This window comes from Nipponia nippon, unplaced genomic scaffold (assembly GCF_047370975.1).
Source record: "Nipponia nippon isolate SJK-2023a ecotype South Korea unplaced genomic scaffold, ASM4737097v1 scaffold_4, whole genome shotgun sequence".
Lineage (NCBI taxonomy): Eukaryota > Metazoa > Chordata > Aves > Pelecaniformes > Threskiornithidae > Nipponia > Nipponia nippon.
In genome coordinates this window covers 90,736,875-90,761,223 of record NW_028262358.1, presented here as the reverse complement: position 1 = coordinate 90,761,223, position 24,349 = coordinate 90,736,875, and the positions used below count along the sequence as shown (strand labels likewise).

General features: G+C 39.8%; 1 protein-coding gene across 3 annotated transcripts in view; it reads left to right on the top strand.

Moving 5' to 3' along the window:
• Nucleotides 1-24,349, top strand: part of MEI4 (meiotic double-stranded break formation protein 4) — a 147,501-nt gene that overhangs the window by 74,297 nt on the left and 48,855 nt on the right. For all 3 annotated transcript variants that reach the window (XM_087775361.1, XM_087775363.1, XM_087775362.1), the window contains one exon: nucleotides 8,807-9,363. In XM_087775361.1, the coding sequence (XP_087631487.1) occupies nucleotides 8,807-9,363 (557 nt within the window). The remainder of the gene's footprint in view (nucleotides 1-8,806; nucleotides 9,364-24,349) is intronic.

Genomic DNA, 24,349 nt, shown 5'->3' with positions numbered 1-24,349 from the left:
CACTGACTATGCTGTGTTTGGAAGTTCCTTAATTGACTTAATGTGCAGCTGTCTTTCTGAATACAAGGACACTGGTATACCTTTTACATGGTGGTGCTTTTGGCTGTATGTCAGCCATCCAAGGAGGAGGATAAACAAATCTTTTTGTAATTGTCTGTTCATTATTTTTCACCTTGCCGGTATTGTCCTGACAACTATGCCCATTGGCAGAAAAAAAATCATATTTCATATTAATCAAAGTTTCTTGCCTTTCTTCGATTCAGATGGAAATTTCACAGAGAGGAGGAGAGAAACTCGTTGGTGTTACTCTGAGACTAAGAATATAAAATATTTGAGCATTCTGTTGTCACTTTGCTGTGGAGCTACATGAAAAGACAAAGGGTCTTACAAAGCATTGATGAATTGATAGATTCATGGATTGAAGCACCTGTCCTCTAAGACAAATTCCTTAGCTTTTATCAGCTCATCAAATCAACAATCATATTGTTTCTTGGCAGCCTCTGTTAAAGAGATCTGAAAAGCCTGCAGCTGTTACTCCAACCTAAGAAGGCATAAATGCAATACTCTACCCTTTTTTGCCAAGCACATATTTTAGGGATGACAATTTAGAGGATAGATGTTTATTGCCTTGGTTGCTTTAGGCTGATACTCTTGAAGGGTTCCGAAGCAGTTATCCAGGACCTATTTTTAGCAAAACTTGTACTGAGTATGTATTCCCTCTTCCTTAGCTTCACCTTCAATCTTGGTTCCAGTTATTCCCTTCTTATTGCAGTGGACAGGAATTTACTGAACTGCTTGCTCCTCTAATTAACAGAAAAAAAAATCAGATTCTCCCCCCCACCTCCCCCTGCCTTTTTTAGAATTAGTTTATTCTTCCTTGTATAGGTCAGTTACAGTAGAACTTCATCTGCCATGCGCTGAAATCCCCTCCTGTGTTCTCAGCCTGCACAGTAGCATATGGCTGCCAGCCCACCCTACCATAGTGTGGCTGTGTGTTTAGGGAAATGCTGAACTCCAAGTCAGAATGTGGTTAACGTGAATGTCTGATCTTTAACTGTGTCCTGAGGCTATGTTTGACTTTTCACGATGCTGTCCCCTAAATTCTGCTTCCTGTGTCAAGACATTTGAAGCAACGTGTATCTCTTTATGGAATAAGAGCCAGAGACAGAGAGTTTTGTATGTCCTGATTCACTCCTTAACTTAGTGTGTTCCTTGAGGCATTTTGTCGTACAAGTGGAAAAAGGGAGCAATTTCCTTTGTAGATTAGTAGGAGTGGAGACACTTCAGTCTCCTTTCTTCTTGCTGGAAGCTCAGACTTGCTACAAAAGCAGAAGCATATAGAATTGGAATCAACCAGCTCATCAGCTGAAATAAAACTGATTATAAACGATACACAACTCCAGTTTACCAGCAGCTTTGTTTTGGGCCACAGAATTCAGCCACCTCTTTCCTTTCCACTTCCTTGTAAGTCATGGCTTGGGTGTTTCTTGCTCAGTAGGGAGAGGCAGAAACTCTGGCGGCTCATCTGAAAGCACTAGTATTTCCTTGGTAGGCAAAGGAGGGTTTGGATAAATCTTGCTTTGATGAGAGCAGGAAGAGTGATGGCCAGTCAAAATCTTTTCTGAATAATTTGATTTCAAACCTCTGAAAGAGCAAAACTCTCCACCATGATTTAAATAACTTAACTTGAGATGTTTTCTCTGCCTGCTTACATTAAAAGGAGCTGTGAGAGAACATAATCAATAATAGATTTTTTTAAGCTCATTTTCAAAGAGAAACCAATCAGATGAATTCAGAAAGATCAGACCAAAACATATACAGATTCCTCAGTGAATATGTTATCTTCAGCCTCATAAAGGAATCTTCCTTATTAGTGGAGGCAGCAGCAGTCCACATCAGACCAAATAATAATGACAAAAACATATTAGTCTATTAGGAGAAATTAGTTCCCTCCCCAGAAAGAAGATGAAATGGTGTGAAATGTTTACGGCTGCCCTGAATAGCACTTAGCAAAGATATTGGTTCCTATGGCATGGTAGTAAGGTAGAGGAATATAGACTAGAATTTCCAAGTTATCATGGTATGTTTATGTAAAAGCTATTTCTTCAGGTCAGTATGTTTGAATGAGCTGCTGTTATAGATTGCTGTGTCCTGTCACCACTTTTTTCCCCCTGGTATTTGGCAGGAAGCAAGGAATGCAAAAGAATGACAGTTGCAGAGGAATTGTCAGCCTCCGAGGGGTATCTTTGGCTTCTTTCTTTTTCTAGCTTCCTTTTTCCAGCTTCCTTTTTCCAAGGTGAGAGGATTCCCCGTTGGGCAGCAGTCAACACTTAGTTTGATGTCACCATGGAAAACAGATCTGATTATTTTTTGTCTGGTGCTTAGGGATGTGATGTTTCTGCATAAAGAGATTCTTCCTCCCTCCATTTGCCCACCCCTCCCCGAAAAGGTGGCCTTCTTTCCATACAGATTCATAGGGGCAGCCCAATCTAACTAAGTGTCCGCTCAGCATTTTCTCTAAGGCATGATGGTGTCAGACAGACAGTGCTTCAAAAATGAGCTGTCGTTTGACATCTTAAGTGTACTAGTGTACTCCCATGCTTCTACCAGGGGTACTAATGCAAGCAGGCAGCATTGCAAGTAATGTCTCACAACCTAAAAAGTATTTTTTCTTTTTTTTTTTTTTTTTAGGAGGGGAGCAGGGAATTGAGAACAGATATGTGAGATGACAAAAATGAAGTTAAAATGTGTTTAGCACAGATTTATGGGAATACAGCTCTTGGAATATGATGATGAGATAAATCTGTTCCCCATAATTGTAGTGACACAATGGGGAACTTTATGAAAGCTGAGGCCTTTTCAGGATAATTAAATAAGTTAATTTGCAATCTGGAAAAAGCACCAGCTGGAGTGTAATGATTCATTGAAATCTCAGAGTACTGCTCCTTCCATGGATAACAGGTCTGTTTTCGTTGTGGAAACTTTCTCCTTTGAAAGCAGATGCTGTCTGTCTTATCAGATGGCATTGCTACAGCTGTTCTAAGCACACACTTGGGGCAAAGGGACCCAAGAAGCATCCTTTTCTTTCCAGGTTTCTGTATAAGGAACCCATTCAGAGGCAAAAACAACCCAAATGTCCCAGCAAGAGGAAGGGTTTGGTATTATTGTATAAATTCCCTGTATAGATCAAGTTCCTGATGAGATGCGTAGTGATTTTTAGGAATAAGGTTCATAAAAGCCAATGGGATTCGTAATTTAGTGTAGATTCATTCCCTTTCTTCTGAGTAACACAACAATAGTTTTGGGGGAAAACTGAATATTAAGAAGTGTGGCCACGGCAATTAGTATCCTTTTACCTATAAGTGTACTGTGGGGAGCTATGGATCAGTCAAATTTTTCTCTGGAAATAGAGAGACACAGAATAGTTGAGGTTGGGAGGGATCACTGGAGGTCATCTTGTCCAACCCCCTTGTCAAGCAGGACCACCTAGAGCCAATTGTGCAGGACCATGTCCAGACAGCTTCTGAGTATCTCTTAAAGAGTGGAGATTCCACAACCTCTTTGGGCAACCTTAACCTAACTCAAACTTAGATTTGAGTTCCTCAAGCAGATCTTTGTTTGTGGGCTTCTGGGTATATAAACACAAAAGCCAAACATTTGTACCATGTTGTATTCAAGAAAAGACACATTTTTAGGAATGCACACCCTAGCTGATTTCTTAGGGAGTCCACCTCATTTCAGGCTTTAGCTCATTACGGTTGCACCCAGGTCATTGCTGTCTACATTGGCTGATAGTTCTTGTCCCTTAGTGAAGCTCAGTTTGTTCCACGATGCAAAGCATTTTTAATAAGACATAGTACTTCCAGTTCAGTACTACCAGTTCAGACAGGTAATATTCATAGGTAAAATTAATTCACTTAATATCTTGAAATATCCCTTACCTAGCTTAGAACTTAAATCTCAGTCATCTCATTGAAATGGTCAATATTGTAAAGCATATGTTAGATCTTTTTTCATGAAAGCTGCTTGATGAGCATTAACTGACCCAAATCTGTATGTTCATCACCTGATTCTCGATCCTTCCATATCTTTGCTGCATGTATTCTTTATTTGACTTGAACTGCAAAAGATTTGTGCTGTCTTCTACAGAAATCCCCTAAAAATGAATGTTTATATCCTCAAAATCCTTCTCAGTTCTTACTGAATTCTAAACGTTTAGATGCTTTATGTAAGCAAAATCCCTAACAAATTGAAGTATATGCTTCTAAGCCTTCCGAGAAACACTTAAATCCTGGCACTGAACAATTAATTTGAGAATTTTAGGTACTCAGTCTTATATTCATTTCTGTGAATTTATTCCTACATGGGACAAAGTATGTCAGCATGAAATACCTTAGCTTTAAACAGAAGAGCTTTCTTTTCCAAGCTGGTTATAAAAAAACCATGGAAATGCAGAAGCAAACTGTGGGATACACAGCTTCTAAAATTTCTTCATTTGGAGAATCCTGGAAGCTTTTTATTATTTTTTCGTTATTATTTCAAAATGTTCAAATATGTGAGACAATATTTCTTTGCTTTGATATATACAGAAGTTTGGCTTGGTTCCAGATCAGGACAACAATGGTGTACTAAACACATAGAAGTTCATGAGGGAGATGTGTTTTCTCAACCAGCCAGCTTGGTTAGTAATGAAAACAGCAGAATAGAGACAGGCTTACACATGGAGATAAGATAAAGAAAACAGTTAATATGTGTGAGGAGGTTTTTTGGGGGGTTTTGTTGGTTTGTTTGTTTTAAGAAGAGAATAAACTTGATTCGTTGTTCATGAAAAGTGCACTTGTAACAAACCAATCAATGAAGATTAAATGAAGAATAACAGAGTCCTGAAAAATGCAGAAGTGGAGAAGTGAACACAACAGGAAAAAAATATGAATAATTTCACCTATGTTTTCATTTCCCTTTAGAAGTTATTGACTGAACATCTACTTGGAAAGCAGAACGCAGTATCATCAAAGAGGTTTCTAAGATTGTCTCATTTCTAATTGTCTTTTTTTTTTTTAGAAGTGGAACTGAGCCTGTCACTTGTAACTGAGTTTTAAGAGAACTTTAGGTGTCTACCGTTGTTATTTTTGATTTTCAAGTGATAAACCATGTGTGTGCTCACAAAGTGAGAGAATATAAACAATGCCTAACGCTTGAAACTGAAGTAAGTTTTTCTTTGCAGAATTCAAATTCTCTCTTCACTTTGTTTCTTACATCTGCCCATTTTCTGTTCTATAATCCCTGTTGGTGGTGTAACTGCAGGTATCAAAAAACCTGCAGGTATAAGAAAAAATGTCAAGTTTATGATTCCACAGCAATTTCATCAGTTGAGGACCCTTCTTTAGTTTTTAAATTTTGAACTACATAGAGCATGTGGCCTTCCTCATTCAAACCCTGTCTGGTCTGTGACAGCCAGTAGCGCAGGTGTCTGAGAAAGCGTCTTCTACCACCCCTGCTCCCGCTACATGGATATTGCAAATGCTGCCTCTCTTACTCTGTGTTGGGTAGGACCACGAGCTGGATCATTCCCTTGTCTCCAACAGCTCTGAGAATCCTTATGACCATACTTCTGGCAACAGGCACTTGGGAGACAAAAGGTGTTTTCCTGTCCTGATGAAGCAACTGGCTCCTCCTCCTCCCTTTCTTGTCCCTAAACTGAGTCTTGGTGTCTGTATTAAGGTGGCTATTCAGAAGTGACAGAATTCACCTGGGAGATGGGGTGGACTTTGGTGTTTGCCAGACTCTGCTTCCTCAGGACTAGCTTAAGACTCCACACTCTCTAACCATAAGACTTATTGGCATCTCGCTCCCCTGATAAAAGCCTCTGTGTTCTGTGGTCCCACGGCAATATGTGCATTTGAGTTCTTTTGCTTCACAGAAGTGCCTACAAACCTTGCTTACATACTGAACGCAGTATGCAAGTCGCTCCCTTGTCTGTTGAACGACTGGTGGTTTTCAGGCCAGACACTTTCTGCAGTGGTGGGTATGTGTAGAGGGATGTCAGTTCTTCAGCCTTTGCACCCCAAGGCTGTTCTTGTGACTGTATCTTGCTTTGTTTGGGGATCGCACAATTCTGATTTTCAGCTCAGGATCTTAATGTAGTAAGGAGCTAAAGTCCTAAATAGGAATTAAGAGTTTAAATATTTCCTGGATCTGATGTGACATATTTAAGGAGGCTGTAAAATTGCTCATGACTAGATCTTTCATTACCTATATAAAAGCATTGTAAAATTTTGTGGTTAGTTTATCATGCACACTAAATTTTCATATTTCTTGTTCCAGTATATTTATAGTCGAATGTTCTTGAAATTACTGTTTAAAGATGATTGTTAGTTAGGCAGGCTTAATGCTGTTTTGTTTTGGGTTTTTTTTTTGTACTTGATAACCACATGGTGTGAACATCAAGACTGCTTTCTCATTTAAATAGTAGGTAAGTACAAAGTTACAAACATACCTTCTTTCAAGAAATAAATGATAAGTTGTTTCTAGATATTTTGAGGGAAATGATGAGTATTTCCTGGTGGGTGATTTATTTATTTTTTTAAAAGATAACTTCCATCCTCTCCCGAAATGACTAGAACATATCAATGACTGAACATTTTTAAAGCATTTTGTATTATTTGTTGGACAGGAAATATGTTGGACAGGAAATATACTGCTATTGGGGACTTACTATAACAGGGTTTTCTGGAAGCTCATCATGGGACAGGAGTTTGATATCTCAGTGAGTAGGAACCTAAGTATTAATTCAACATTGTCTCCTACTGGTAGGAGTGTTTCATTGTATGTGCTACCTTTTCTATTTGGGGACAGTTTGATTCCTATGGATATTTCTGTATTATTCTTTTCTTCCCTTCTTCTTCTCTTTCCTTCTCCTTTCTTTCACCTCTGCTGTTTTTTTTCCTTCAACAAGAGAATCAGCAAACATACATATGCTTTTTTGCACGTAGTTCTTGCTTTGCTTCTTTTGACTCCTCGCACTACATCCTCATGAGCAATTTTCGTATTGCCCCATAGGGTTAAAAATAGGAACAAAATATCCACATAGTGAAACTCACGGTAGATGGATTCTGTAGAAGGGCTTATTTTCCTTAAACAGCACCAAAAACAACTTTCAATTTTTTTCTCCTAGAATGTCTTTTGCTCAAAACCCTAGGGAGTGAAGGCATGAAAGATTGATGCCTGTTTTTGTTAGTCAGACCATGGGAAGCGTGCTTTCCTGCTTTGCTTGCTTTCCAAGTTTGGGTATGCAGGGCATTTGGGAACAGTGTTAATATATAAAGTGCTAGGCTGGCCTTACAAGCCCTGCTTTTCCTACTCCCTGGCCCTTTCATTGTGAGTTGGTACCAATCCTGTCAATTTTGAGTATGTCTGAATGTTATAGGCATGAAACTCAACAATAAATAAATAAGCCGTGTTTCCAGTTTTGATCTCAGTAGTAGTACCCTCGTTGGATGATCTGGTATATATATATCTGGTATATTTTCAGACTGAAGTAATGGTCAGAATTCCATTTGAAATTATATATTTAACGAAGTCTGTATAAACTTTTTTGTGAGTGTTTCATTAGTGTACGGAATACTGTAGATTGCTGCCTAGTGATGTTTTCCGTGTTAAAATATAACATATATATAACATTTATATAATAATATAACATTTATTTCCCATCAGGCCAAACCACCTATAAAATCTTTGTATTCATTTAAGAATACAAACACAGAGGAGTATGATGTTACTTTGGATCCCTGTGGAAAATATGAACGGTATATAAATGTTTTTTAAGAGTGAGAGGAGAAGCAGTTTGTGGCTGTGCCCCAGTAAGCAGGGCACAGCCAGGAGTTGGTCAGATGGGGTTCTAGCCTTGCCTCGTGGCACTGAGGTGTTTATGCGTGTTGGTCTTCCACTTCACTGCTCTAATGTCTCTTGCTTGTTTTGACTGTGATCTTCTGGCTTAGGTAGCATGTAGCACAGGGGGAGTCTTGTCACCTAGTGCTGAGTTTATGCCCACAGGCACTGACTTAAATGTATCTAATGTGTGAAATAGGATGAAAGAGATTCTACAATGGTGTAAGAAAATAATTTAATAGTGTGAATGCAAATTGCATACCTTCTGTAATGTAGTTTGTGTGTCTTTGAAGAAGATGGTATGAGACATAGGTGGTGACTAGAGAAATTTTTGATTCTGAATGTTTTTTTTGTTAAACAATAAACAGTTCAAGTGTAATGTTCTGTTCAACTTTGACTCTGTTAGAATTCCTTACCTGACCTGGGGAGAAAGAGTACAAGTAAAGGACAAGATTTTATTTGATGCATTTATAGTAACAGACCTTCAGTGTCCTTTAAAAGCAGTCTGAGTTCTTGAGAATAGAAGTACGGAAAATGTTTGGGAGGCCAGAAATTTACATGCATTTCCTTGCCTGGGAATTCATGAGAGTATAGATGTCCACTTAAATTGTTTGTGTGATGTCCACTTAAATTATGTATGTAAAAACTTAAAACCATCAGGAATTTTAAACCCCAAATTGCTGGTCATATTACTATGAGCATAAAACATCTTGTTCACAAATAGACACTACCTTCTGAAAGTTTTGACTTTAATTTAAAAAATGTCACCTTCTTCCACAGCTAAATTCTAGTCACGGGAAGCTCTTGGGGAGCAAGCATACTTGTGTATTACATGATTTTTTGCATGAAAGCAAAAGGAGAAAGGATATACAACACTTTCTATAAGCATGTATTTAAGTCTTTCACATTTGTTTTTCAGGAAAACGAGATGTCTCTGCTGAAACTCTTCTGGATCAGGAATGTATAAATCCTATGAGTTATTCAAGCCAGCTAGAAGACTCTGGGTGTGATGTGTCCAATGACTATGCATTCGATTCTTTAGGCATAGCTTCTGATTTTCACCAGTCTGAGCATGTCGACACTTCTAAACGTTGGTTGGAAAGAATTCCCCCATTGAATCTTTGCTGTACTAGCAAGGAGGAATCTCTGACTGCTCCAGTGCAGTTTTTGCAACATCTGCTTGAAATAAGAAAACTGTCAGAAGGAGGAATTCTTCAAGCAGACTTCACAGAGCTTGAGAATGACTCTTTCACAATATGCAATTCAGTGTCCCAGTTGCTTGATGGACTGACTGTTTTTTACAACAGTCCTAAATTTCCAGTTTCTAATTTTCTTACTGAAGCGGTTTGCGTTTTGATCAGTTTAATAACTGATACTAAATTATCTAATCATGTTTTGAAGAAGTGTTTCAAGAAGCTGGAAGAATTTAAGAAAAATCTAATTCAGATTATTTTAAAAAGCAGTGATGTCAATAGGGTAAGTGTAAAACATCTTCCATCTTTCCTACACCATTTCAGCATTCTGTAATATTCTCCTGGTTTTATGCACTTTTTAAATATTAACTTGTCTTATTATATTTTGATGAGTACTTCTCAGATTTTTTTAATTGTTCTTTTTTGTGATATGGACAATAAATGCTCTAAAGCATTTGAAAAAGGTTCTTGCTTATGCATGCAAGTTCTTCTAGTCTATTCCTGAGTACAGGACTTTTAAAAATTGTTAAAAAGGCAGATTAAAACAACTTTATAGAAAATATGAGAGAAAAACACACTCTTTCTCTTGCTATATGGAGATACAGTGTAGATATTCACAAAGTAACGACTATACAATTTTTTCTTTCTTGTGCACCTAGATTAATCAGTTGGTTTGCTTCAGAAGATATCTGTCACTCTCTAGACATTTGCAAATTTGTGTTTTAAAAATAAAGCAGCAAATGAGTGAAGAATTTAGAAATGATATGTTCCCAGCACAAACAGCAAATAGGACTGAGCTGCATTTTGTCTATATTCATCATGTTGCATTGTTCCATGCATCATCTTGTTAGTTTCCTCATTCAACTGAAATATCCCTAGTTTGTCTTCACAGGACTTCCCATAAGTAATGAATTCCATTGTCTGTCTTAGGATTTTTGGTTTTCCTTGTGTCTTTTAGAGTAACTTGGAACAGGCATGATGGTGGAATTGTTTGAGACTTAGACATACCAATTTAGTGTCCACATGTATGTAACTACTCTATTATTATAGTAAATTAAGATCGTATCCCTTTAATCCATGGAGCCTAAAGAATGCTGACCAAGTACTAGGTCCCTATTTTAGGATGAGCTCTAGAGTTGCCTTTAGCAAAATGAGAGCCTAGACATCTGCTACACCTGTGGACAAATGTACCCATTTGTCTTAATTTAAAATGAATCCCACTCACTGTGTGTTAAGTATTTACTCCAGAATGTAGATATGAAACAAATACAATTACCAAACTAAGCGGAGGGGGACAGGGGGCGGGTATGCCTGTATTTTGGTTAGATGTAGGAAAACAAAAGCATTCAGAAGGCAATTTTCATATACTGAAGATTTTCCAGGACTAGAGCCTTGTGCCTCTAATACCAGGGTGATTTGATTTTAGTGTCGCCATGGTGTGATACTTCGTTTTTAATTAGAGGTGTCCCTGGCCAGTGTTTTGAAAGGATGTGAGCATACATACCATTTGTGTGGTATTAGGAATAGAGTGTCATGCAGGTGTGACTCCTTTTATTTTTTGTGTGATTACAGGATACAGAACAAAGAAAACTTGAGTAGGCACTCAGTAAGGACTTCTTCATAGTTGATGACGTCCAGTGTTTCCACCTGTTCCCATCCTCTACCCAAATGGGAAGTTAATAAATAATTAAAATAAACTTAATTGTAGGAGCACAACAAAGAGGTTATCCAGAGAGGGATCACTTGGTGATTGGAGGAACCTGGGGAGAGGACAGAAAGAAAAGCAAAGCTTCAGTGAGAGGTGTCACATCTTAAATGAGAAAAAATATCCTCATAGATCAGGGATGTTTCAAGTCTGCAAAGTGCTTTTAGAAATCATTAAGGAAGGGTGGAATATGTCCACATAATTTGGAAGTGGCATCTTTTCTCTGAAAAACTTCACTGAAACAGATGGTTTTTTATGAGATGTTTTATATCTTGCTTCCACCAAAATATTGACTTAACAGTCATTCCTATTGGCAGCCATTACTTCAATCAAACAGTTTCAGAGAGTTTAAAAATTGTATAAACCAATTATTAAGGAATAATCATCATAGTTTCCAGATTTCTAGGAAAAAAAGGGGAAATCTTGTGTGTAGTAATTGCAGTGTTTATAAAGATTTATTGAAAAGTTCTTTTTAGAGGTTTGGCTTTCTTTAAACTGAATTGAATATGGAAATAAATATGTAGAATTCAGAATTAGTAGTGGAAATTGTATAACTAATTCTTCATGTGCTGTGTACCAGAATATCTCCCAGGGACACTTAATGCTTCGGTTTTAATCAATCATCACTGTTTACTCAAGTGGTGATTGAAATATCAAGATTATAGGTTTAAAATAAAATTATCATTAATTACAAAGCTGTCATCTGGAAAGAGTGGCAAACTGTATGAAATTTGGTTCCAGGAGGATGCTTAAATGCCTGCCGTATAAAAACATGAGGAATTTTGTTGTATCTAACGTTACTAACTGTCAAAAAGCATTTGTACAGAGAGCCACGATTGTAGCTATAGTATTTGACACAACTTTCCCTTTGCCATCCTCACCTATAAAACTGTCAGGAACTGTCAAGGAGGACAAAGGACTGTGAGAAACATCTTCAAAAAGTGAACAAAGAGAGAAATGGCTGTGGATTACACTTAATGCCTCATCTGCAAAAGCAATTCCAGCGTTTTGCAGAGCAAATTAAATAACTTAAAAAACCTTTGAGACTTGGAAAAGAGATAATTATCTCTACATTAGATGTAAAGGAAGAAAAACAGCAGCAGAATTACTTGCTGTAACTGTTGAGTCCCATTGTTTGAGATGTTTCTAATTATAAAGCACTGGAAGCTGTAGGAACCAGCAAAGACATGTACTCAGAGTTTTTCCGCCTGGATTCAGTTGCCTAAAGCTGTGCACTTTGGATAGAATTTTTTTTGACGTGAAACTCCAAATTGACATAAGTATCAAAAGGAAAAAAAAAACAACTGTCATTTAAGATGAGAGGTAAAATAAAAGCAAATATTACTTAAAAACATTTAAATCAAAGAACTACAAATAAAAGTAGCCTGTTGAATTTCCCTTTTTAATTTTTCTCCTCTCCCTCCATGTTTGGAGAGCAGCTCAGAAGTCTGCATACAGCTGTCAGACACACAATCTTTTGGAAGAAGCCTTCTGGAAATATCTAGGAGGAGTCTTAAGTCACGGCAGCTAAGGGTGAAGCATGAATGCTCTGAGGTTAAATCATCCACTCAAAGGCCCGCCTCTGCACTTTCTGCTGGTGTAGTCTTGCATCCCTGTATGGATGCTACAGAAAAGTTTGTGAAAATCCTGTGTCTAATACTGGTATGGATGAGCTGTTGCTCGCATGTTGCAAAATCCGCAATAGTCACTGCTGATCTGTGGAGCAAGTGCTTTGCTTGTCACCAAATTTGAATCCTCAACACAGACTCTTCGAGGTTCATATGGGTGTATTGGTTTTGGTGCATTGCCTTTTGATGTTCAAATTTTTCATTCACATTGAGTCACTCTACTGGCAGCAGAACCACTGTCCTGTTTATGCAGGTTCTTTGCAAGTCCTGCTTTGTCCTTTCTCTTGCCTAGAAAGGTTGGACCAGATGATCCCTGAGGTCCCTTCCAACCTGGTATTCTATGATTCTGTGATTCTATGAAATGCTGTCGCATTATAAGAAAACTTTGCGAGACTGGATTCGGTTTGTGGAGCAACTGGCTCTACTTTTCAAATGGACTGTTCTGTACTACCTGACAAAACATGGGAAAACATTTCTCATCGAAAACTTCTGTAGGAGCTACAGTATGTAATTACAGCTCCAGTGGAGTAGAAACTTTGTCTCTTCCCCTTCAGAAAGGAAGCACAGGAACACTTTTTTCCTTAATCTACCCATTTGGGATTTGACCACAGCTATCTCCATCCACCTCCACAGAGCCATAGTAAACGTGCATCTCTCCTGCTCCTAGGTGTACCACTTGCTCACTGGCACTGAGATGTGCCTGTTCTGTTGAGGTTTGTCTCTGTTGTCCAGGATGTGTTGGAACAAGGGATCATTTCTCCTATTTCAGAAAAATGCAACAGCCAGAAGCACTGGGGATTCCCAGCTCCCCTTGCTGTTCCGAATAACATATGTGTTTCATGTTTCTGGTGAAGGTTTTGCACAGCTCATTGCAGTAGGACACTTCAGGGAGGACACTACATTCCTTTTACATGGGCAGCGTCTGGAGCTTGCCTGGAAACCTGCTGTGGTGAACTTCAGCTAGCTGTAGCTTCACAGTATATGGAATTAGCTTTAGACGTCAAATCCCTGTAACAGAAGTTAAGATACTTCATACATGTCATATTTATATCCCTCATATATACAGCCATGCAAAACTTCAAAAAAATTGTAAAGGAATTCAGAGTCTCATTTGTTACTTTGGAGACAGAAGAAAAATACTTTTACATCTGACTTCTTTCAGTGCAGTTCAGTCATCATAGCCAAATACAGTCACAGGGTGCTGTATTACATAGGATTTATGTGATGTGATCCCTAGTGGTGTCACACAAGTTTATCAGCATTGTTGACAGAAGTTCAGTTCACTGGTTGTACTGCTTTTAGGTGCAGCTGATACTGTGATTTGGAGCATGGCTAATGCAGAAGTTATGCGCCAGAAGATCCTGGCCTTGACCCTGTACCGAGAACTGTCTGTTTCTTGGTCCTCTTGTTTTAAGGGGTTAGTCAAAACACTAAAATAGAAGACAATGGTACATTGCCTTCAGGGTTCTAGAGTAAAGTCAAGCTGTGTAGGGCTCTCAGAAGAGACTGCTTCCTGATGTCCGATTCCTGTTCAACAAATACCTCATCCATCTGCCTCACCTCATCATCTCTTTCAAACAAGACCCAGAAGGAAAAGAGCTGTGTTTCAGTGAACTGTGGTTGGTTGCTTCTTTTCATGCTATGTTTAAAACATCAATACGGACTTCGAAGATGCCGTCAAGAGTCATGAATTGCCTGCTCTGTTCAAACAAAGCAAAAAAAAAAAGTTATGTGCTATTTCCTTCCTTTTTTTTTAACCCTTGTCCTCTTTGGAAATTGGCTACTCTACCTTTAGGGTAGCTGTTTTGAAGTTGTTTTGTGTTAAGAGTATCTGAATGGATACTGAGACATGACCATAGTCTCTAGGAACTTTTCTTATCCTGTTTGGGACTGTACTGCCTGTTTTCTCTCTCTTCTTATGTTCCGTCTAAAAGTCTTTACATAGTCTTTGCAAATGCTCAAATATTACTGTTGATATATTTAGCAGAAAAGCAAACACAAGAATTCTAAGTAGTAGTTTAATGCCTTTACAGGATGCTTGTGTGAGAAAGGGTTCACAATTCTTCATGAAAATAACAGGTTGAAATGTGTACAGTGAAAAGCAGAGAGAGAGAAATGTTTGAATCTTATTGGCAATTATATAATGAAATGTATGTAAGTGTGCTTGTGCAATTGAAAAAGTACAGATTAATCAGAACCATGGTTTTGAATCTTTTCTTATCTAGGATACAATTTGTATGATTCATTAATGACTGAAATTGCCTGGAAGAGAGTAATCATAAACTTACTCTGATGGCTTTAATACATGCAACAGTATGTATTTAATACATGCTCCAAGTAGTTGTGGCTAACAATAAATTCCCCCATCCGTGTATAGTTTGCAGTATCTTTTGTCGGCAATTGGCAGGACAGTATTTAACTCATCAGTTTACAAGAGTCTTGCCTGCTCAGGGACAAATAAGATTTAAAAATAGTTATTCATGTCACCAGTGGCTCCCAAGTATAAAACTAGTGGGCTTCAGTTTTCCTGAATTAACTGAGTCCCAAGGGGAGTATCATGGCTCTTGAGACATGGTGCATTTTCATCGTCCAAAGAATTTTGCTTGTATAGTAGAAGAACAATTCATTCGTATGAATATTAAAATGTGTTGCCAGGATTTTATTGTCTAGTAAGAGTCAATGTTTGAATCTCTTGATTGTTGAATTAAATTTTCTCAGCAATCTGTTGTCCTATGTAGAGAGCTATTTAAGTCAAATGGTAATCAAAATCCATTGTCTTGTAAATCACTAGTCTAAGGCAATCGCCAAACTGACTGACTCTCATTTACTTCAGTAAAGTGGATCATAGGAGTAACTAGACAGGAATGAATGAAGGAAAATTTTGTCTGCCTCTTAGACTTTTGTCCACCTTCCCTCTTCAGCCAGCCTTAGTTGATATACATCATGCACTAAAGCTACAATTATTGAAGAGTTACAGGATGAAGTTAGCAGGATTTTTTTTTTACCATTAGGGCAAAAAAGTTTTAGACATGGTTTCCAACCTGCCTGTAATGCTGTTTTGTCAGGACCGTCTCTTTTCCTAATAACAAATACTGTCATTTCCTGTTTTTATCCAAGTAATTAACTAGTATTCAGGGTATTACAGATTATTTCCACTAGGATGAGAAAAAAAGGGATGGAACAGGCTTTTGCTCTTCTCTTGATTTACAAATTAAATATATGGGGGCCCTTGATGCAAGAATACAGGAAGTTCTTGGTTTTTTTGGATATGATAGGAAATAAATATAAAAAGCTGTTTGTTTGTTTCCTTTGCCCCCAGTCTCTCTCCAGTGAATGCTTTCTGTCATAGCTCTCTTAACTTTCTGTTGCATTGCATTAGCAGTGTCATTTTGCTTCTTCGGCATCTCTGTGATATCTGCAGCTGAGACCGTGTGGAGCAGCAACATCAAAGCCCATCCCTCAGTCCTTCACTTATCATGTCTGTGTAAAAGCATTTGAATTCTATCTAGGCCTTGTTTGCTGTTATTCTAGCCATGTTATTGAACAAAAGGACCTAAAATTGTTCTATTTTTCCTGTTCTCAGGGGTACCATAGTAGGTGGTTATTCGAAGAGATGATATGACCACCTTAGCTCCATCACATCATTACTTACCCCAGCTCTTTAGTTCCATTCTGGTCACTTCCAGATGGAGGCCTAGGGCTGTTCTTGCTGTAAGGATTGTCTTTCTCTTCACAGAAAAAATCAGTTTGTTGCTTTTTACAGAGGTGGTGCTTTTTTTTTTTTTTTTGTCTTAGGGGAAAATTACCTCTTACATCCTCTAGTTTTTGAAGGTGGCTGTATATCCCAAGGAGTTTTTGATAGTAGTCCTCAACCATTGCTTAAAATGTGTGTACATACTTTAATAATGAGAATCTTAGGGTTTCTCTTTCTTTTGCCTGTTCACTAATGTACCTTTTCTCATAGCTTAAATTTGCCATGCTTCTCTAGGAAATGTTTTTGTGTGCCCAAATAGCGTCTGTATTTGTTATGGCGAGAGGACAGAAATGAAAAGTAAGCTCTGTAGAGCCTGTTATTTACAGCCAATTGCAAAGACAGTTGAGTATTCCTTGCCTAACCTTTTAGTGCTCAACTTCTGCAATGAAATCCACAACCCTAAACAAGGTACCTCTGTTCTTCCTAGGTATACATGCCAGATACGTGACATCTTTAAGTGTTATTCAAAGTAGCTCACACATTGTGGGCAGAGGGAAGAAGAGTGAAGGACTGGGAAATAAACATCTGAAATCCAATTTCATTTGCAGGGACTGTCTGTAAATCTTAGACACTTAAATGAGACATTGATTTACATCCCTGAATTTCTTTGTGGATGGCAAGCTCACTCTTTAGTTTAAAATCCTAAAAGCTAAAGAATACTTCTTTTCTGTAATTTATCCAGTGACTTTTTTAAACACTTCTCAGATTAAAAATTCGAATCCATAACTCTTCTGCTCTTGAGTGAGCTCACACTTGTTGCTTAGTGTCTTCTGCATCCATTAACATGGCTTGGCAACTCAGCATCAGCAGGCAGATAGGCAGTTGTTCACTCAGCTAAGCTTCTGACCAGGAGTAGTTAAGAAGGAGGAATCAAGAGTAATATAAATTTTAATCTCTCAGGCAGGGAAGACTTCGTATCTAGAGCTGCTTCTTCATTATCAATGGAATATTTAAAAATAGGTATTAAAAAAATGGGCAGCAGTAACATTAGAGTTGTCTGAGTGGCAGCTGTTGTGAATGCTGTTTGTTTAACTGGGATCGATACTGTCTTCCTGTTGACAATATTTACTGGATCCAGCCTCTTGGATTAATTAGATATTTAGATGCCTAATTCATGAATCCCAAGAAGATGCAGATATTCTTGATCTCTGCCAAGATAGCATTCCTTAAAGTAAATTTATTCATGACAACTCCGGTGCCAGCAGGATTCCAATGTCTTCAGTAGTTAGCTGGATTTCTTTATACATCACTTTCTTGTACTTAGTCTCCAGTTGAACTGATGGCTTGTGTGTTTGTGTGCCCTCAAGGAAAGTGTTGCCCGTTCTGTAAAGGTGATTGGGGTGAAGTGATATAAGCAAGGTACTTGGTTTTAGTGTATGGAAATGGATATTACCATTTTGAGGTAGATGCTAAATTAAATGTGACAGTTATTTGAGGCCCTGAATTCCTCTAAGGAAATCCAGGTCATGCTTTAGTTTTAGGTTGGGGTTTTTTGTTTCGTTGGTTTGCTTTTGGTTTTGTTGGTTTTGTTTGTCTTTTTTTTTTTTTTTTTTTAAATAAAGCACAGAAACTCACAACAGGGTCTGTTATATGTATTTTATCCCATCAATGAAGTGTTCATTGTTTTATATGTATTATCCAGCTAAAGAGGATGTAAGGTGTTCAAAATGTGAAAGACAAGATAAGTCTTCATCCTGTGAAAATGAAAGAAAAAAATAATTACAAGTTTAGAATTAGACTCAGAGATTGTGTTAGTGTCACTGTAGAATTTCTAATATAGCACATTCCATATTTGAAACTGAAAGTTAAAAGGAAGTTACCTGGGTAGCAGTTTCTCTCAATAACATAAAAAGCTTTAGAACAAAGCTAAAAGAAAAGAATAATTAAAAATTTAGAGATAAATGGTATAAAATGCAACATGAGTTTACCAAAGGTAACTTGTGGCAGAACAACGTAAGAACGTTCTTTGTAAAATAAGCCCTGTTTACAGGGCTGTATGGTAGCTTTGACAGGCAAAATGTCACAAAGAAAGACAGGCAGGGAAAAAGAGGTGGAGGAGTCGCACTCTATGTTAAGGAAAACCTCGAATGTATCAAAGTGAACTATGGTGACTGTGAGTGCTCTACTGAATGCCTCTTGGTTAAAATCAGAGGGGTTGTCTCCAAGCAGGACCTTACAGTGGGCATCTGCTACCGACCCCCAAACCACAACAATAAAGCCGATGAAGCAATATTTGGGACACTAAGGCAAGCTTCTGGTCAACAGAACCTGGTTCTCATAGGTGACTTCAACTACCCAGACATTTGCTGGAAGAACAATACAGCAGCTCGCATGTCATCCATCAAGTTCCTTGAATGCGTAGAGGACTGTTTCCTCTTACAAATGTTAGATGTGCCAACCAGGAAGGAGGCACTACGGGACCTGCTATTCATAAACCAAGAAAACCTGCTTTGTAATATCTCTGTCAGTAACAACCTTGGCTGCAGTGATCACGATATTGTGGAGTTTGGGATCTGGCTGAGCATGCTGAAGGTTAATACCAAGACAAGGGTTCTAGATTTTAGAAGAGCAAACTTCAGCTCACTCAGAGATCAGTTGGGAGGGATTCCATGGGAAGCTTCCATGGAGGATAAAGGAGCCAGTGAGTGCTGCGAAAGTTCTTCAAGAATGCTCTCTTGGAAGCACAAAACCAGTTTATCCCCTATAAAAGAAAGGGAAGTAAGTGGAGCCAGAGGCCCCTTTGGCTCAACCACGAGCTCCTGGGTCTGCTTAAAACAAAGACATGCGTACCAGAGATGGAGAAGTGGAAGATTGTCCACTGAGAACTACAAGGGCATTGCCAGAGTGTGCAGAGATGCAGTTAGAAAGACAAAAGCTCAACTTGAATTGGAACTGGCCAGAGATGTCAAAAATAACAACAAAGGGTTCTTCTGGTATGTAAGTTGCAAGCAGAAACAGAAGGAAAACATAGGCCCACTGTTAAAACAGTAGAGGTGAATCAGTCACCAACAATGCTGAAAAGGCAGAGGTTCTCAACACGTTCATCACCTCTGTCTTTACCAACACTGTTGGATCCCAGGTGCTGGGAACAAAAATCCCGGAGGATCCAAACATAGACCCACCATCACCGATGAAGGAGTTAGCATGTGAATTATTACAGGAGATTGACCCCTACAAATCAATGGGCCCTGATGCCATCCACCCGACCGTGTTGAGAGAGCTGGCTGATGTCATTGCGGGGCCACTCTCTATAATCTTCCAGAAGTCGTGGAGATCGGGGGATGTCCCAGAGGACTGGAGGAAAGAAAATGTTACCCCTGTCTACAAGAAGGGCTCAAGGGAGGATCCAGGTAACTATAGGCCCATCAGTCTTACTTCAGTCCCCGGGAAGGGGAACATCCGTTCCATGGGGGCCATCATGAGTCAGATGAAGCACGACTGGGAAAAGCCAACACGGCTTCACAAAAGGCAGATTGTGCCTGACAAATCTGGTGGCCTTCTATGATAAAGTGACCTGCTCGGTTGACATGGGGCGAGCGGTCGACATTGTCTACTTGGACTTCTCCAAGGCCTTTCATACAGTTCCCCACGGCCTCCTCCTGGAGAAACTTATGCGTTATGGCCTGGACAAGTGGTCTGTGCAGTGGGTGAGGAATTGGCTGATGGGCTGCACCCAAAGGGTGGTGGTAAATAGCTCTTTTCCAAACTGGCAACCCGTCACAAGTGGGGTCCCCCAGGGATCAATATTGGGCCCAACGCTATTCAATATCTTCATAAGCAATCTGGATAACGGGATCAAGTGTAGCCTGATGAAGTTCACACATGACACCAAATTGAGTGGGGAAGTAGACACTCTGGAAGGGAGAGACACCCTGCAGGAAGATCTGGACAGGCTGGAAGAGTGGGCTAACAGGAACCTTATGAAGTTTAACAAAGACAAGTGTAAGGTCTTGCACCTGGGAAAACATAATCCAGGAGTGCAGCTCAGACTGGGATCCACTTGGCTAGAGAGCAGCTCCGTGGAAAGGGACCTGGGGGTCCTGGTGGACAGGAAGCTCAATATGAGCGGACAGTGTGCTGCTGCAGCCAAGAAGGCCAATAGGATGCTGGCTTGCATCAAAAAGGGCATCACCAGCAGGGATAAAGAAGTCATTATCCCTCTCTACTCGGCGCTTGTCAGGCCACACCTGGAATACTGTGGACAGTTCTGATCCCCATTACACAAAAAAGATGTGGACAGGCTGGAGGGGGTCCGGAGAAGGGCCACCAAGATGATCAAGGGTCTGGGAAGCCTGCTGTATGAGGATAGGCTGAGAGAGCTGGGTTTGTTCAGCCTTGAGAAAAGGAGGCTTAGAGGTGATCTCATCACCATGTCCCAGTACTTAAAGGGGAGCTGCAAAGAAGATGAAGACTGCCTTTTTACAAGGAGCCACATGGTGAGGACAAGGGGTCACGCGTACAAGTTACTCCCAGGGAGATTCCGATTGGACACGAGAGGTAAATTTTTCACAATGAGAACAGTCAATCATTGGAATAATCTCCCCAGGGAAGTGGTTGACTCCGTTACGCTGAACACATTTAAGACTCAGCTGGACACGGTGCTGGGCCATCTCATCTAGATCGTGCTAGAAAGGTTGGACCAGATGATCCTTGAGGTCCCTTCCAACCTGGTGTTCTGTGATTCTATGATTCTATGATTTTATCTATCTGGTGTTCAACAAAGCATTTGTTATGGAACTCATACTAGAAAAATGTTAATGAAACTGTAAAATATGTTCTTTGATGCTTTAATCTTTTGTAATTGGATAAGAAAGCAGCTAGAGAAGCAGCAGCAAGTTGTGCTATGTACCTAGTGTTTGTACTTGACAGAAAGAGCAGGGGAAAGGTTTGTGTGTGTCAATCAGAGGACATACTACTTAAGGGTAGTCCAGTCTCTGCACGTGCTGGGTCTGGTTGAGTCTGTCCTCATTACTTCAGCAGTAACAGCCATCCCCTGTGCAGGGAAGGAGAGGGTAAACACCTACAAAATAGTCTGGGAAATTTGCTTCTGCAGGGGGCTTGGTGGTGTGAAGAAGCAGTAAGGGGAAAGAATAGGAAGGTGGCTGCGAGTGCATCTCTTCTTCACAGCAGTTGCTATGGTCTCTCATCTCTCCCTCTCCTTGCTGATGTGGCAGCAGCAGCCGGGTCAGCTTAGTGGACAGGAGCAAGCAGATGCACTGATTACTGTCTGTTTCACTAGGGTACTGGTATTGGGTTGTTTAAAAGCATGTTTGGAGCCAGAGGGACCCTGCTGAATCAGAGAGTGACTTTTAGGCAGCTGTGAGGAAATAAACCTGAGAAAGATATTTTTAATCCGTGAGCAGAAAAAAAATGCACCTTCACACTCCTAGTCTGACATACAAGCTTCATGGTCAGCAAAGATGACTGGGAGGAGTTCATGTAGTACACCTCCTTGGAGATCTTCCCTTCCGACTCCACAAATTCAACAAAGCTGTGCTTAAGCCAGTAGCTTGCACGTTTCTTTCAGGGAGTACCATGATATCTACTGCTGGCATTTTCAACTTTTCCAGGGTCATTCACCGAAGTATTCTGGTTTTCAGAATACTTAGTAGGCTGACTGCAGGTTTCTCCATCTCCATCATCTGCCTGGCATGCAGGTGCTGTATTGCAATCATTCTTTCGTGGTTTTGCATTTTAGCAAAGCTTTTGATACTGTCTCTCGCCGTATCCTTCTGGATAAACAGTCCAGCACACAGCTAGACAAGTCCATAATACATTGGGTGAGCAATTAGCTGATGGGTTGAGCTCAAAGAGTTATAGTAAATGGGGTTACATCAAGCTGGTGGCCAGTCACCAGTGGGGTTCCCCAGGGGTCAATTTTAGGGCCAGTTCTCTTCAATGTTTTTATAAATGATCTGGTCGCAGGAATTGAATATACATTAAGTTTGCCAACGATACTAAACTAGGAGGAGCTGTGGACTCCTTCGAGGGTAGAGAGGCCTTACAGAGAGATCTTGATAGACTAGAGAGCTGGGCAATCACCAACCGTATGAAATTTAACAAGTGCCAGATTCTCCACCTGGGATGGGGCAATCCTTGTTGTACATACAAATTGGGGGACAAGAGGCTGGAGAGCAGCCCTGCGGAAAGCAATCTGGGGGTCTGGGTTGATGGCAAGTTGAATGAGTCAACAGTGTGCCCTGGCAGCCAAAAGGGTCAGCCCTGTCCTGGGGTGCATCAAGCACAGCATAGCTAGCCGGTCAAGGGAGGTGATTGTCCCACTCTACACCACACTGGTGCAGCCCCACCTCGAGTACTGTGTACCATTTTGGGTGCCTCAATATAAGAAGGACATCAAACTATTAGAGTGTGTCCAGAGGAGGGTGACCAAGATGGTGAAAGGCCTCAAGGGCAAGACTTACGAGGAGCAGCCGAGGTTACTTGGTTTGTTCAGCCTGGAGAAGAGAAGGCTGAGGGGTGACCCCATCGCAGCCTACAACTTCCTCACGGGGGGCAGCGGAGGGGGAGGTGCTGATCTCCTCTCTCTGGTGACCAGCGATAGGATACAAGGAAATGCAAGGAAGCTGCATCAGGGGAAGTTCAGATTGGACATTAGGAAAAGGTCCTTCACTGAGAGGGTGGTTGGTCACTGGCCCAGGCTCCCCAGGGAAGTGGTCATGGCACCAAGCCTGTCAGAGTTCAAGGAGCATCTGGATGACGCTCTTATGGTTTAGGTTTAGGTAGTCCTGTGAGGAGCAGGGAGTTAGACTTGATGATCCTTATGGGTCCCTTCCAACTTGAGATATTCTATGATTCTATGATTTCCCAGATGTTGAAATATCTTGGTTTAATTTTCATTATTTTTTTGCCTTTTCTGAATCTTTTCTTAAAAAAAAAAAAACAAACCTAAAAAATTGTGTATCCCTTTTGCATTTTACTTCGATCTTTGTAAACATTTTTGGTGCATGCAATCAAACATGTTGCAAATAGACCTGCCTCCATTGTATATCACACTGTCTTCAGAATGTTTTTCAGCCAAAGCTCTGCAAAACAGTACTGAAATACTGCAATATAAAAAGCAGCTTACAGCAATGAAGCTAACGGATGGTTCTAGCAGAGAACATCAGATCTAGAAGAGTGGAAAGAAGCATGAACAAGATTATGAAAGGTTAAAGGCAGAGCAAGGGCTTGAGATGAGGCTTACAGAGCAAAGAATTGGAATAATACGTATCAAATCCCAAGACTTGAAGATAGGACAAATAGTGCAGCATAAACAGGAGGAGAGATAAATGACAACCATCAAATTAACAAAGGAAGCAACGTGGCAGATAAGAAAAGGGATACTAATACCCTCTGTATAAAAGTGAAACTTTTCAAATGACATTGATGAGTTAGGATTGGAAGTCAGGTTGGACTAAATGGGCAGAAGGGAAAGATGATGTGAATTCAAAGGCAAAAATACTGTTTTGTTTTTAATACCTCACAGTTTGAGGACACCTGTATAATTATTTGCCTTACTCCGTATTGCCAAATATGCCAGTCGCTTTCAGAACAGAGCTGTTACTTGGCATGAAAGTTGTAAGCTGATGAAACAGAAACTAAGGTGCAGTTGTTGTAGTTATGTAGACTAACACATTCCAATAAATGAATTCTAAACAAATAATTCATAAGTAGAGATTTTTATCCTGGTTTACCGGAGAAACAAGGCTCATGGGAGTGTGCTGTTTGTTTTGCTTGTCAGTCTTTTCCTCTACTAGTAACTTTGAAACTGATAGCCAGTTTGAAATCACTTGAAAAGAGAAGTGGAAGGTCAAAAATACCTTCCACTTAAAATTGGTGGCTGGGTGGAGGAGAGAGCAAATTAGTATGCTCGAGGTGAGCAGAACAATGACATATGTTCATTTTGGCAACAGCCAGGTAGACAGTCCACGCATCTTTACCAGCACAGCGTTGCTCACTCTTGCTCTGCATCCTGAGGAACATGGAAAGAGAACAGAAACTGAGATGTGGGAGGAGATGATGCACCTCCCAAACAGTGAACTAGACTCCATTATTTTCTTGTTTCTGATCATATGGTTTTTACAATCTAATTTTCAGACTTCTTTTAACTGAGAGTCCCTGAAGAGCATAGGTTTCATTTCATCTATACCATTAAGCAAGCCCAAGGGATTAAAAGATTTCT